The following is a 14,942-nucleotide window of genomic DNA, read 5'->3' as shown; positions in this document are numbered from 1 at the left end:
TTAAGAGTAAAGCCAAATCTACAGAGCCAATAATGACAGCTTCTACTGGTCCGAATTCGTAAAGGGGAATTCTGGAGGTTCTCCTAAAAGGGAAAAAAAGAATAGAAGACAGCATTATAGTTCAATACTCTGATCAACTTGAAAAAGCTACATCTAAGATTTTCTTTAAAATACAATTTCTATTTTCACCATTATGAAATACTTTTTGTTAACCTGAAAAGAATTGCCCTCCATAAAGGATTTTTTCTGAATTTACACACCCTAGGTAGAAAAGTTTCATTCAGTCAAAAAAAAAAAAAACAAAAAAAAACCTTTGTTTTTAAGGCATGTCTCGTGTACCCCAGCTGGTCTTAAACTCACTGTGTAGCCAAGGATAACCTTGAATGTCTGGTTGCCCTGCCCTTACTTCCCGATTACTGGGATTTCAGGCATGTGCACAAGGACCCTGGTGCTGGGATGGAAACAGGGCTTTAAGTACGCTAAGCAGGCCCTCCCCCAACTGAGCTCTATCCCAATCAATAGGTATTAACTTTGTTGACTTCCCCTTTGGTTTTTGAACATTATATACTGAAATCTGCACTGAAACAATGAAGATGAATATGGATTTTAAGTTTTTAGCAATGTGAAGTCACAATATATGAAAATGAAACAAAATACACACAAGCATATGCTTTTAAACCCTGCAGCCAACTTTCCCTGACAAGACATTTCACACTAGACCATATCCCTCCAAAGCAAATCCTTGTTAACTTGCTTAATCTTTGTTGCTCAGTTACATCAAGTATTAGTAAAACTTCAGGCTGAAGTGTATTCAACTCCATATTAACATGTATTCTCTAAGGCAGCAGGAGCTGCTTCCTCTTGAGAGCCTAGTTAAGCACCATTAGATCCATCTCTTAGGTTCACTATAATATATTTTATCAACATTTCAACAGTCTAGATCAAGACTGATATGTCCCTTTCCCTTTTTGGAGATAGGGCCTCACAATGTAGCTAAAGCAAGCCTTGAATGTGTGATCTCCTAAATCAGCCTCCCATGTGCTGGCTGTCCTCCTTATAAACTGGATGAAGTTTATGAAGAGATCATTTTTCCAAGCTAATGGAAAGCCATAGTAATTTCAAATTATATAAGTAAACACAGAAGAACTGAGCTGGATTTAGTAGTCTGTGACTTTTCAGAGTCTGATGTCAATAAATATTTGTCTTTTCAAAATGGCTTAAATAGTCATGAATAGCAGCTGTTTTATTGGACCATAATACAATTATGTGACTTTGTCAGATTATAAGAGTATGCTTCCAGCCAGTACTGAAGCCACGACCACCCTTCTGCCCTGGTATCTGTAGGGGAGGTCTCATCCTTTGTGGACGGGTTTGTCCACAAGCGAGTGGACAATCATCATCAAGAGAAAAGTCTGTCCTAAGAAAAGAAACTGGAACACAAAGCTGAGCCTCTCTGGGCTGCTCCAAGGCTAAGAGCTCTACAAGGGGTTAAGGAGGGATGGTATTCAAACTACAACCCCTTAGTCAATCATAAGATCAGTTGAATGATCCTCAAATCAAATCTGAAGAGGAGAAAACATGAGCTCACATTTACTAGAGATAAATGCTGTTCTGTTGCCCCAGCAGTGTGTGTAACTGAACGTAGTGACAACAGTTTAAGGACCCTGCTGTGGAGGACCCTGTCTATTCCTGACCTTCCACAGTTTCACACCGCTGTGGAGGACCCTATCTATTCCTGACCTTCCACAGTTTCACACTGCTGTGGAGGACCCTATCTATTCCTGACCTTCCACAGTTTCACACCGCTGTGGAGGACCCTATCTATTCCTGACCTTCCACAGTTTCACACTGCTGTGGAGGACCCTATCTATTCCTGACCTTCCACAGTTTCACACTGCTGTGGAGGACCCTATCTATTCCTGACCTTCCACAGTTTCACACTGCTGTGGAGGACCCTATCTATTCCTGACCTTCCACAGTTTCACACTGCTGTGGAGGACCCTATCTATTCCTGACCTTCCACAGTTTCACACTGCTGTGGAGGACCCTATCTATTCCTGACCTTCCACAGTTTCACATTGCTGTGGAGGACCCTGTCTATTCCTGACCTTCCACAGTTTCACATTGCTGTGGAGGACCCTGTCTATTCCTGACCTTCCACAGTTTCACACTGCTGTGAAGGACCCTATCTATTCCTGACCTTCCACAGTTTCACACTGCTGTGAAGGACCCTATCTATTCCTGACCTTCCACAGTTTCACACTGCTGTGGAGGACCCTGTCTATTCCTGACCTTCCACAGTTTCACACCGCTGTGGAGGACCCTGTCTATTCCTGACCTTCCACAGTTTCACACCACTGTGGAGGACCCTATCTATTCCTGACCTTCCACAGTTTCACACTGCTGTGGAGGACCCTATCTATTCCTGACCTACAGTTTCACACTGCTGTGGAGGACCCTATCTATTCCTGACCTACAGTTTCACACTGCTGTGGAGGACCCTATCTATTCCTGACCTACAGTTTCACACTGCTGTGGAGGACCCTATCTATTCCTGACCTACAGTTTCACACTGCTGTGGAGGACCCTATCTATTCCTGACCTTCTACAGTTTCACGCTAGTTTCCTCTGCTGACTCTAACGAAGCCATGGCAAATCTTCCTTCTCCCGTTACAAGGTTAAAGGCAGAGATCTAATTTACATGGTTGAGCCAAGAAGATAGCACCTTCATGTGGTAGCTGGAGGGACAGTGGGAATTAAACTGCTGCCCATGGAAAAGTAAATAAATGTTTACTTATTTGTTTGAGTCTGCCCACACAGTGACCGGCTTCTTCTACTGCCACCCAACAGAACTGTTTTCATTTTACAAAAGGTCTAGTACCTGCCTCACCTTCTACCTCTTCTAAATCACTACTCCAAATAACTAAGAATGGGAAACTGAGTAGACAAGATGGCAAAAACTATATTAAGTTACCTCTGCCAGACTCTCTAAAGGGAGGACTAGAGATGGATTTGTCCTCCAAGCCTCCACAAACTACAGCACTGAGACTGAGAGCACCTGAGGCAAACGCAAGCAACCCTCCTCAGGGAATGAGGAACGGCATCTCTGAAAAGCAGCTTTGGTTTTTGGTTTAGGAATTTCACTGATTGCAAATGGTTGAATTTAATACATCTTAAGCTCTGAACAAATGGTTTATAATAATATGAAATAACTTCTTTTTAGCTATTTAAAACCAAAAAATAGAAACAGTACCAAAATTTTTAATTAAAACAAATTTTAATGACATGTATGTGTGTGTATCTATGAGTGGGTGTGTCTGCATGGGTGCTGGAGCCCATGGCGATGTTAGATGTCCCTAGAGCTATGGGCAGTTATGAACACCTGCCGTGGGTCCTGGGAATTGTATTTGGGTCCTCAGCGGCTGCCACTCTCCAGCCCTGCCTCTCCAAAATATTATTATCTGATTTTTTTAAAATTTATTTATTTATTTTTTTGATTTTCAAGACCAGGTTTCTTTGTGTAACAGCCCTGGCTGTCCTGGAACTCACTCTGTAGACCAGGCTGGCCCACCTGCCCCTGTCTCCCGAATGCTGGGATTAAAGATGTGTGCCACTACCGCCCAGCCAATTACCTGCTTTTAAGAGCAATTATATGCCAAAAGATGAAGACTCACGTTCTTAAATTTTATTTTAACTATTTTGGGTAATCTTAAATTTTAGTTTTCTAGCCACAAAATGATTAGAAGTTGATGAGTTGTAGGTCCCCAAAACATTGGTGGTAGATATACAGACCAGTTGGTACTGAATATTTGCTAAAGCCAAGACTTATATGAAAATGAATAACAGAATCGTATTCTTTAATTTATTTTTGTGGTAGTGAGGATTAATCCAGAGCCTTGGGCATGCTAGACAAGTGTTCTTCCAGTGAGCTATATTCTCTGATACTCAATTTACTTTTTAGAAATTTACTTGAAAAATATTTCTCAATTTTTTATGAATTCAAAGATACAATCTAAATAATAATTTATAACTTAATAGATAATACAGCATGCTTTCACACCAACTTACACTGATTTTAAAAGTACTCTTTTTAGTTAGAAATTATTTTTATTCTTTTCCAATTATCAACATTATATTATTGATTAGTATGTGAAACAGTCCTTGGAAGTGAAGTCTACACTTACCTTATCTTCATACATCCTCTTGGCTTCCCTCAGTTCAGAACGCAGCTGAGAAACAGTAGACTCCAAGTCACTGAGCTGGCGCATATACATGGAGTTTTGGTTCCTTGCTTGTTCTCTAAGAAGGGTTGAAAAGGGCATGAAAACAAATAGCAAACTAAGAACACAAGTGGTACCTCAAGGGCTCCTCATGCTCTTAGATGCTATCAATAATTACTTTATACGGTATCAGAGCAATTGTTCTTCATTTTTGCAAACTTGCTTCTTCAAAGTTTTAGCTCAGGATTGGGGACAGAGCTTAGTGGTATAAGGTATATGTGCTATATATCAAATTCTGTTCAATTCCTAGCACCAAAAACAAATGTTAATTGTCATAGCTGCTGCTGCTGCTGCTGGTGGTGGTGTGTGTGTGTGTGTGAAGATATACATATGTATGTAGGTATTCATTACACTACTCTCTACTTTTGCATATTATTAAAAATGTCTGTACTGGGGGAGAGAGAGATGGCTCAGTGGTTATGAGTGTTTGTTATGTAACCACGAGGACTAGAGTCTTGGTTCCAACACCTACATAACAGACTGGGCATTCTGAAAATGCTAGAACTATAGCTCCAAAGAATCTGATGCCCTCTTCTGGTCCCCACATGACAGACAGGTGCTTGTATGTGCACACAGAGGTACACATACACTTAGACAAATACAACAAACCTTTAGTTTGATTTAGGTTTAATTTAACTGACACATGATAGTCTTAAGCATCATTTCAAATTATAAAATTTCATATGCATATATTATGTATCTACTTGTACATATGATCTTTTCTAATTGTGTTCATATATGCATACATAATTATATAGAGAGATATACATGTAATTGTTTATATACAAGTATTCATAATATTTGTGTGGTATATTTTCTTTGTACTATCATTTGAATGAATAACTCAGTGAATCCCAGGAGCCTGAATACTTGCAATAATACTTTGTACATGGTGACACAAAAATATTACTGTTATCTTTCTGTTCAAGTGCTGGAAAAGCTTTATCTTTTCTCATGGACCCAGTTACCAAGCAATTTCAAAAAGATATTAGGACAACATACGAGTCAAAACAATAGTTGTTAAATTATTATTTTACATGTATGAGTTTTGCCAGCATGTATGTATGTGCACCACGAGCATGCCTTGTGCCCACAGTGGTCAGAAAAGGGTGTTGGATCCCCTGGAACTTGTGGAGGGCAAAGTTCTCGCATGTACAGATGAGCACTGGAAAAGTCAGGAAAAGTTAAACATGCATACTTGTCTCTTCAAAGACGTTTGCTGTTCTCCTGGAATGCTGGGAAAGAACGCAGTCCACAACCTGGTGATCCTTTGTTGTCTGATGAGTCAGGCTCCACCTATATCCCTCAGAATTTATGTTTTGCTTATCCCGGACCTTTCCCCCTCTAAATATTGACCATTGCTTCTAGGTCTTAAAATTCATCCTTATGAGAGATGTCACTTGTATTTTATAACAGCCTAAGTGACTTCTATGTTATCTTAGGACAAGGCCAATCCCAACATTCACAGGCATTATGTTTACCTTAGTCAAGCTCCCTATAAACTCTAAATCTTGGGCACTATCTCTGAGTCAACAATATCCATTCTTGTAAAAGAAGCCAGATGTACTTTGTAAGAATCTCAATGTAAACATGTCTTAACCTCTGCTATACTCATGGGACTGAGTTAACTGCTATCGGAAAACTTTTCCCAAAATTGTGCCATGCTTAAATACGGCTAAAATAAATCAAGTGTCAGACTCTAGAAGTTTGGCTCAGCACCTAAGCAAGGCTGAGCTTAGTTTCATTCTTCCCTCACCCAGATCGTTTTCCTGCTGGCCACAAAGCCTACAGAGATACTCCCCCATCCCCGTGTGCACAAGAACCAGAATCACATGTAACAGCAGTGAGCTGCCAGGTAAGTACTGGGACTCAAACCCAGGTCCTCTGCAAGAGCAACAAGTACTCTTAACTGCTGAGCCAACTCTCCAGCTTAAAATAATAGTTTTTAAGTGACATCTGTTTCAAACCAGTAGTATACACATACTGAATGATTTCCAGTTGACTCTGGATACTATTGGCTTGGCTTCGTGCACTGCTGGCTTTCTCCGTAAGTCCTGTTATTTCAATTTCATGTTCACTTATCAACTGCTCAATCCTACAGAAAGAATGTAATGATTGTTATGATACAGGAAATTATTACCTATAACTCATCTCAAAGTTAATGCTGAAAAACACCTTCAAGCTAAGTATTTTGTTTCAGTTTTACATGTTACTCTTCCACTTGTTTGTCTGAAACAGACTTTTGTGCAGTCCTCACTGGTCTTGAATTTATAGGCAATCTTCCTGCCACTGCCCCCTAAGTGCTGGGATTACAGACCTAAGCCACCATGCCTGGTTTTGTAAACATTACTCCTTTTTCTTTCTGTCTTTAATTGTTTCTTTTTGAGACCAGGTCTCTCTTATTATGTAGCTCTGGTGTACTGCAACTTGCTATGTAGACCAGGCCACCCTCAAAGTCACAGAGATCTGCCTGCCCAGGTCTCCCGAGTGCTGGGACTAAAGGCGCCACCACCACACCTGGCCATTCTACTCTTTTAATAACAACTCCAGAAGCCTTTTCTTACAACCAACTAGGGTTCAGAATTCAGAATCTAATTCTCAGTATCAAACTCTGAGAACCAAGCAAGGTGACGATGGTATGTGCCTCTGGTCCTGTAATTGAGAAACTGAAGCAGGAAGATCACCAGATTGCAGGAATCCAAGGCAAGACTGGGCAACAATAAGACCCTGTTCTCAAAGAAAACAAACACCTTTGAGTATTATGAATAATGTATGTACCATATGTCATATGGTATCTCCAGGGAGACCTAGGGGAGGGTCCTATCAAGAAAACACATTATGAATACAAGCTTACAAATATTTACACTAAGCCACAGACTATTAAATGCTTCATATTAGCTAATCAGCAGATATGTGACAGATCACTCTTAGGCCAATGAGGCTGTTCTTCCTAGGCCTTGACTTGGTCACTCTGGTTGGTCTTTGACCCAGGCCAACCACAGTGAGAATAGTCTCATTCTTGCTATCTGATCAATCCTTGACAGGTGATCAAGTCGCTTATCCTTCAGCTTAAAAATCTATATCCATGGCCTATCTTTTGTGGGAAACTTCAACCTTCTGTGAATAATGTTCCACCCACCAATCCCGCACCTTCTCCCTTGGTTAGAAATCTCCGCTTGTCCTTATTGTGTTGGGAGTTGAGTTTATTTTTTCTCTCTGTAGCGGAACCTGCAGTGCTACAGTCTTGAATGAAGCCTTCCTTATAGCTTCAACAGTTGTCAGAAAAAAATTAACCTAAGTTTGCTACGGGTTGATAAGGAAATGTTTTTGTTCTCTCAGAGTTTGTAGACTTTTGAACTGCAGGAGAGAGATAAGTGGGATAGTTTTGCTGTGATTTCTATGCCTCGACCAGACACCTACCGATCTTGATGTTGTTGAAGTAATAGCTCTATTTTGTTCTGTGATTCAGATTTCAGTGTTTCAAGCTGATCCTCTACCTGGTTTTAAAATAGAGATATTAATTTGGGTACTGGTAATTCTAAACCTAGAAAATGCAGTTTCTGTAAAATGAATGCTTTCAAGAGATATAAGTAGAAATAACACTAAAATGAGTTCTGTGTCTGTGTCACACAGCACTGTTCTCTGCTATACTTACAAGCCGTACAGGTAAAAGAGCTAGTTTCCTGTCAAGAGAGAGCATTGTGTATCATCTCAGAGAACAGAAAATGAGACCCTGGCTTATTTAAAGGATTGTATAAGCTATCTCTCAATGCATTATAATATAAAGTAGTGTTCTCACCACTTACTGGAAATATCCTCCCTTTAAGATAAGAGATCTCTGTGTCTAATTCTCTTAGGATTTTACTAATAGTGGAGCCCAGGCTGCGGAAGTGCATGGTAGACATGCTGTCGTGTTCACATATTTTCTTGCCTGAGGCTTCTTCAAAGTCAACTAATATTGACCGGATTTCTTGAAGCACACCTTCGTGGCTAAGCATCATTTTTCTTAGCTGCTCTATCTGTGTGCTGCTGTCTTTCAGCATGTCCTCCTTGAGGCACTTGGCAGCTTCAAGCTCATGAACTGTATTTTGAAGCTGACTTCTTAACTCCTCCTGGGACTGACTCTCCCTTCGTCTATGAAACAAATGAGAGAAAAGAAACAATATTAATAAAACTCACTTTCACCCAATTTTACTACAAGGAGTAAAAAAATTGATACAGAATCTTGTTATACATCCCAGGCTGGCCTTGAACTCAATTACAGAGCCCAAGCTGGCCTTGAACTCACAGCAGTCTTTCTATCTCAGCCACCCAAGTCCTGAGATTATATGTATTGAATATGGGACTGCACCCAGCACTAAGAATAACGCCAGAGAACAGTTTCTGGGCTGGGAACGTATCTAAGTGGCAGAACACTTGCCTAACCTGCCCAGACCCTGGGTTCAATCTCTAGCACTAATGGAGGAGGAGGAATTTAGGTAACAAATCCCAACCTGATGTCGGCCATGGCATCTCTCTCCATTTGCATTTCTTGAAGTTTTGTTTGTAAATCAATGACTGACTGTCTTAAGTAAAACTTCTGTTTCTCGTGTAATTCATTGCTCTGGAAAAAAAACTCACACAAATTAATCTATATTTATATTAAGCCATCAAAACATAGTTCCTATAGAAGGCAATAATTTCCCAAAGGTTATGTGTTATTTATTGTTATGTATATAAAAACCCCTCACTGCTGAAGTTCGGAGCCCAGTGAATAATTTCTCACCTAGATAACTAGACTACATCAGCAAAGTTCCCTGGCTTAGCCTTAGTCCATTTTCTGAAATAAATATTCTAGCCAAAGTGAAAATGGGAAAATGTTTTGTCCCTTAAAACTGGAAAACTGGTTGAAATTATATATACAGAAAAGTCAAACTTTGCCTTCAATCTACCTAAATCCTTGGCAACAGCTACTGCTATCTAAGACTATAAGGGTGAACTGGAGAGAAAGCTCTGTGCTTAAGAGCACTGGCTGCTCTTGCAGAGGTCCAGGGTTTGAGTCCCAGCAGTCACATGGCAGCTGACAACTATCTTTAACTTCAGTTCCAGGTAATCTGATGCCCCCTTTTGGCCTCTGTGAGCACTGCACACACATGGTGCACATACATACATGCAGGCAAAACATTTATAAGTATAAAATAAAAATAAATTTTAATTAAAAATAAAACTCTGAAGGTGTTCAACTACAGGAAAATGCAGATATTTCCAAAGCCAGGCACTGAAGCATCTCCCAGCTAACAGTTGGTGACCAGTGTAGGATGAACAGTTTTTATTGCCTCATCTTTGAGTTCTAACAGAAAACAAAAACCACTGAAAATGAGAAGATTCTAAAATACAAAACTAGAGACTAAAATTAAGCAAACAGGAAGACAAAAAAAAAAGATCCGGCCAGGCGATGGTGGCGCATGCCTTTAATCCCAGCACTCGGGAGGCAGAGGCAGGCGGATCTCTGTGAGTTCGAGACCAGCCTGGTCTACAGAGCTAGTTCCAGGACAGGCTCCAAAGCCAGAGAGAAACCCTGTCTCGAAAAACAAAAACAAAAACAAAAAACAAAAAACAAAAAAGATCCGGAGGGAACAAAGATAATATAAGATTTCACTCTAACCTAATACTAACCCTGTGCTTGCAGAGGTCTAGTACTGTATACAAAGATCACAACCATTAGGGATAGGAAGTTGGGTGGTGGTGGTACGTGCTTTTAATCACAGTGCTCAGGAGGTAGAGGCAGGAAGATCTCTGAGTTCAAGACTAGACTGGTCTACACAGTGAGTTCCAGGATAGTCAGGGCTACACACAGAAATCTTGTCTTGAAAAACTTTAATAACTTTAAAAACAAACGAACAAACAAAACAGAAATGAGAACAGGATGCTAAGGCTGGCCAGAGGCACATGCCTAAATTCCTAAAGGTTGGGAAGCTAGGCAGGGGAGGCCAAATTTAAGGCAAGCCTGGGCTACAATGAGACCCTGTTTAAGGAAGAAGAATAAAGAATAGAAGGCAGAAAGATAAAGGGAGGGAGAAAAAGGGAGATAAAGAAAGGAGGAAGCAGCAGCAGCTAGCAGTAGAGTGAGGTCACCACAACACGAGGCACTGTACTAAAGAGTCACAGCATTGGGAAGGTTGAGGACCACTGCACTAGGCTAATATGGCTAGCACTATCAGAGGGTTAGAGACAGTACTGTCAGAGGCTGCAAAGTGAGGTTAGGAAAGGAACGCCAAGCTCCATGTGGCTTCAGCATCACCAGTGAACCCACCTGCAGCACAACTCTGACAGGATTATTTCCTTCTGTAATATCTCAATCACAGGACTACAAGGAAGGGATGGTGTCTTTTCCATCTCTTTATATCTGGTACCTAGCACATTTCTGCTACATAGGAATACAATGACGAAACAAGTGCAACATACTCTACAGGAGTTAACAGGAATAAATCAGACATAGAAAATAAATTAAGGCGCTCTCTCTCCTGTCGCCCCCCCCCCCATGTGGAAGGACATCTCTTGGGAATCTACTCTCTCCTGACACCTTGTAGGATCCTCAGGCTGTCAGGCTTGGGCATTAGCACCTCTACCCACCAAGCCATCTTGTTGGCCCAATTTGCTTCTTTCTCTACTACTACGTCCTCTGTCTCTATTATGTCTTGTTGTTGTATTATCAAAAGGTCACAGCACTACTTGTTTATATGACCAGTTCATCTCTGAAACTATCAACTCCTTTGAGAGTTGTGGCTTATTTATCTTCGTATGCCATGTGTATAATGCAATGATACATAATTTTTTACATTTAAGGTTCATCTCCTAAAGTCTTTGTCTGTCTGATGAGGCAGAATAACATACTGATGGATACAGTAGGGTGTACAAAAGAGTACAAACAATACTTGCACAGAGAACACTCTCAGTACTGTCTAGATGGAAGGCTTCAGAGAAGGGAAGGCATGAAGATAGTAAGAGTCTTGCAGCAGTCACGTAGAGATGCATGGAAATCTAGAATGACAAGGTCCACCCAGGATGATCAGGTGGCTTAGTTCTGTTGGAACAGAGGGTACACACAGAGAATGGGTACTGAACAAGGACAGCATGAAGCTCTTGTGTATGGCAGTAAGAAGTCTGACTTTTAGAAAGTAAACCACTGGAACTCAATACCCAGTTTGATTCTACATGAGGTCCACTTGACATTTTAGCAACCCTTCTAAATTCTATTTAACCATTCTGTGTGTGTATGTGTTTGTAAAATCCTACTTTCTACCACTGTTTGCAAAAAAAAAAAAAAAATCCAGGTGTCACAATAGTAGGTCAGCAGGCCTAACCCAATTATTAATAGCATATGAATGTCATTAACTATAACATTTTGAAGCACTGAAAAATTATATCATGAGACTGAGACATAATTACCAGAAAGAAAATGATATGTAAACTTCTCATTAGCTCAACAGAAACAGAAGTTTCTTTCTGTTGAGCTAAGCTTTCTTTCAGGAGGGTTACATTTGATTTCAAGACAACATGTCTCCTTGGCCTAATGGTACCAGCTGCTAGCAAGGAATGCAACTCACTTCACTGAGTCTTTTCTGCAAATCTTTAACTTGATGTGAATATTCTTCCAAAACACGTTCGATGTGTTCTTTCCCAGGGTAAGGGATGACCTTCCTATGAGAATCAAGTTCCACTTCATATTTAGGTAAAAAAGGCATTTGTGTTAAAGTCACAGTTGAAGATGCATTTTCAGTTACTGTACCACGAACAGATGACACAAAAAATGGACTTGAAGAACCTAAACAGTAGAGAATTCATTAATTATTCACTAAACAAGTTTGTGGCAAACATTATTGCAGGGGGTTCCTTTAACAAATCCTAAAGGACACAAGGTCAAAAGAGGCAAGTGAAAGGGCAGTTAAGAGTGCTGAGAAGGACAGACTGAGCCACAGAGCAGGGACAGGCTGGGGAAGAGGATGAGCACGTGACCCTGAAAAGTCTGGAAGTATGTATGAGTGAGCACCAGTCTGGAGAAGATGAGAGGACATTCCAGAGTGGAAGCACCGTATTAAATGCCAGTGGGCTTGAGAGCACTGGGATGTGCTAGGCAGAAGAAAAGCCGCTGCCACGGATGAGGATGAGAATACAGATGTGAGGGCCTTGAAGCCATGCCAAGGAGTTTGGATCTCACCTAGTTTGGTATAGTTTTGAACTGGAAAGAGATCTGGCCACAGGAAATATTCCTTAGTGGCATCAGGACCCTGCTGTGATAGGAGACTGTGATGGTAAGTGGCAGCCTGGGGAGAGATTCACAGCACAATCTTCCAGCAGCCTCGCCCCTGAACTGAGGTGTTAGAGTGATAGGCTTTAGAACATTCCAGTGAGAATGCAAATAATAGAGGGGAAGGACACTGGCAAGTGATGGGCCAGACATGCAGACAGAAGGACACTGGCAAGTGATGGGCCGGACATGCAGACAGAAGAGCGGTAATTTAGAAGTAAATGTCAGAATCTGTAATAGCTGTTGTAAATATCTTTGTAATATATCAGGATCACTTCAGAAACTTGAAAATAATAATACAGTTGTGCCTAAGCCCCATTCCGAACCTACTCCATCAGAATTTGCAAATGTGAATCTAAGGCATTTAAATGTCTAGACCTGAAAAGGCTGGGTGGGGTGTATTGATATGGATCATGGTTGGTAGCCACTACTTGAAAGTAGGCAGGAAAACAGGAGCTCCAAAGCAATAACACAGAGGAGGGCTGAGGTGAGAGACGGGTTACAGAAGCCCAACACTTGCTAATAAGATGTGTGAACAGGAATGGGATGGGGCTGGAGGGATGACTCAGCAGCTGATAGCACTTGTTGCTCTTGCAGACAACCCAGGTTTGATTCCCAGGACCCAGATGGTAACTCCCAGCCATCTCTAACTCCAGGGGATCTGATGCCCTTCTGACCTCAGAGGGCACCAAGTACACACATGGTTCACAAACATATCTGCAGATAAAACACTCATACACATAAAATAAAGTAAAGCTTAAAAATTAAGTAAATAAACCAAAAAACTTTAGAGGTCAAGAAGATGTGCACCTAGGATCTTGATGGAGAACGATGATACGCCCAAGGAGGAGAGGCAATCTGACATGAGCTGAGTGTGACGAGGAAACCGAGCATGTGAAGATACTAGCGGGGCAGCAGGAGATGCTGACACTCGAGGACGTCAGCACAGAAACAACTTATACGTCAAAAAGACAATGGAAACATACGCTAAAGCCAGATCTGCTCAGTAAAATGTGGGGCAATCTCTAATTCAGAAACAGAACTGAAGACAACAGCGCGGTAGAAAAACCAGGCCCTGAGAGGGTTATTATGAAGACACGTTATTTCTCATTTCCCTCATTCCGCTTTAGAGAAGGTACACACCTCCATTGGTTGTGATGCCACTTGATAGATGATCTTCATTGTTTGATTCACAAGCTTTTGATTCCATACTAACTATTTTCTACCTCTTCTTAGAGATCTTGAAATGTGAGTGCCTCCCTCTTTGGATCCTTCAGTTCTTGTCTCTGAAAGACAAAATATTCAGTTTTATTACAGTGTTATGTGGAAAAGCTCAGAGGTGAACAGGAACTGAGTTTTAATGCTCTGGAAATTTTTCCTCCAGAAAAATATTTATGCATACAAAAGTATGCATAAATAAAATGAGTATGCAAGTCAAATTTTGTTCTAAAACTTGATTTTAGAACCAAAGGTGTTTTTATTTGTTTTATTTGTTTTGTCTGGACAGGATCATCTAGACAAAACAAGGTATCCTTGACTGGCTTGGAACTCGGCTCTGTACATCAGGCTGGCCTTGAATCTCAGAGGACCTGCCTGCTTCTGCCGCATTAGTGCTGGGACTAAAGATGTGCTCCACCACGCCCAGCCTCCAAAGGGTTACTACAGATAAACTAAAATATAAAGAGTAATACTTCAACTAGTGCTCTGACTGGGGGCAGGTAGGCTTTCAAGTCCCTTATAAAATTACATTGCTTCAAATCAGCAAATTAGATGTCATTAATAAAAGCTGAGAAACTTTTGTGAAAAAATATTGTTTACAGTTTTGTATTTGGTCAAGAGGGTGCTTCTAAGTTTGGAAAACAATGGTGGCCTAATTCCAAATTTCTCCTTATTTTCACTCAAACAAACACACAGTCAAGATGGAAAACCAACAAAACTATGTGAGTATTCTACACTGTCAATACCCTCAAGAAAGAATACCTTCAACTGTCTAGAAGTAGAGGGATTCTCCCTCCCAAGACAGGCCCCACCATCTGGCTGGGAAAGAGCAGAGGTGAGCCAGACACTGACAGTGAGACCAGTGCATTCCTGCCTTCAGACAACAGAAGCCAAAACACTGATCCTAGACTGGTCAAGTCTCCTCCGCCAAACAAATAACATAAAAATTATTCCATGACACTCCAAGGTAAACATTGGAGTACCATGTATATAAACATAAACTCAAACAAGTATATACACCTTTGTAAATGACAAAATAATTTTAAAATAAACAGTAAAGGCACAGTACCAAATAAACAGCAAATATAAGACACCTAATAATTATAGACAATACAGTAATGTAACTAGTAGGTGACAGAACTTTAATCAAATGGCAG

The 14,942-nt window shown here is 40.7% G+C and overlaps 1 protein-coding gene across 2 annotated transcripts in view; it reads right to left on the bottom strand.

Moving 5' to 3' along the window:
• Ccdc158 (coiled-coil domain containing 158) overlaps positions 1-13,843 on the bottom strand; it is a 57,265-nt gene extending 43,422 nt beyond the window's left edge. For both annotated transcript variants that reach the window (XM_075944422.1, XM_075944421.1), the window contains exons 1-7: positions 13,711-13,843; positions 11,867-12,084; positions 8,774-8,883; positions 8,087-8,414; positions 7,701-7,777; positions 6,265-6,375; positions 4,185-4,299 (exon numbers count right to left, since the gene is read on the bottom strand). In XM_075944422.1, coding sequence (XP_075800537.1) covers positions 4,185-4,299; positions 6,265-6,375; positions 7,701-7,777; positions 8,087-8,414; positions 8,774-8,883; positions 11,867-12,084; positions 13,711-13,777 — 1,026 coding nt within the window. In that variant the 5' untranslated portion in view covers positions 13,778-13,843. The remainder of the gene's footprint in view (positions 1-4,184; positions 4,300-6,264; positions 6,376-7,700; positions 7,778-8,086; positions 8,415-8,773; positions 8,884-11,866; positions 12,085-13,710) is intronic.
• Between the last annotated feature and the right edge of the window lie 1,099 nt (positions 13,844-14,942).

The sequence above is a fragment of the Microtus pennsylvanicus genome, chromosome 12 (genome assembly GCF_037038515.1).
Source record: "Microtus pennsylvanicus isolate mMicPen1 chromosome 12, mMicPen1.hap1, whole genome shotgun sequence".
Taxonomy (NCBI): domain Eukaryota; kingdom Metazoa; phylum Chordata; class Mammalia; order Rodentia; family Cricetidae; genus Microtus; species Microtus pennsylvanicus.
This window is presented reverse-complemented; position numbering and strand designations above follow the sequence as displayed.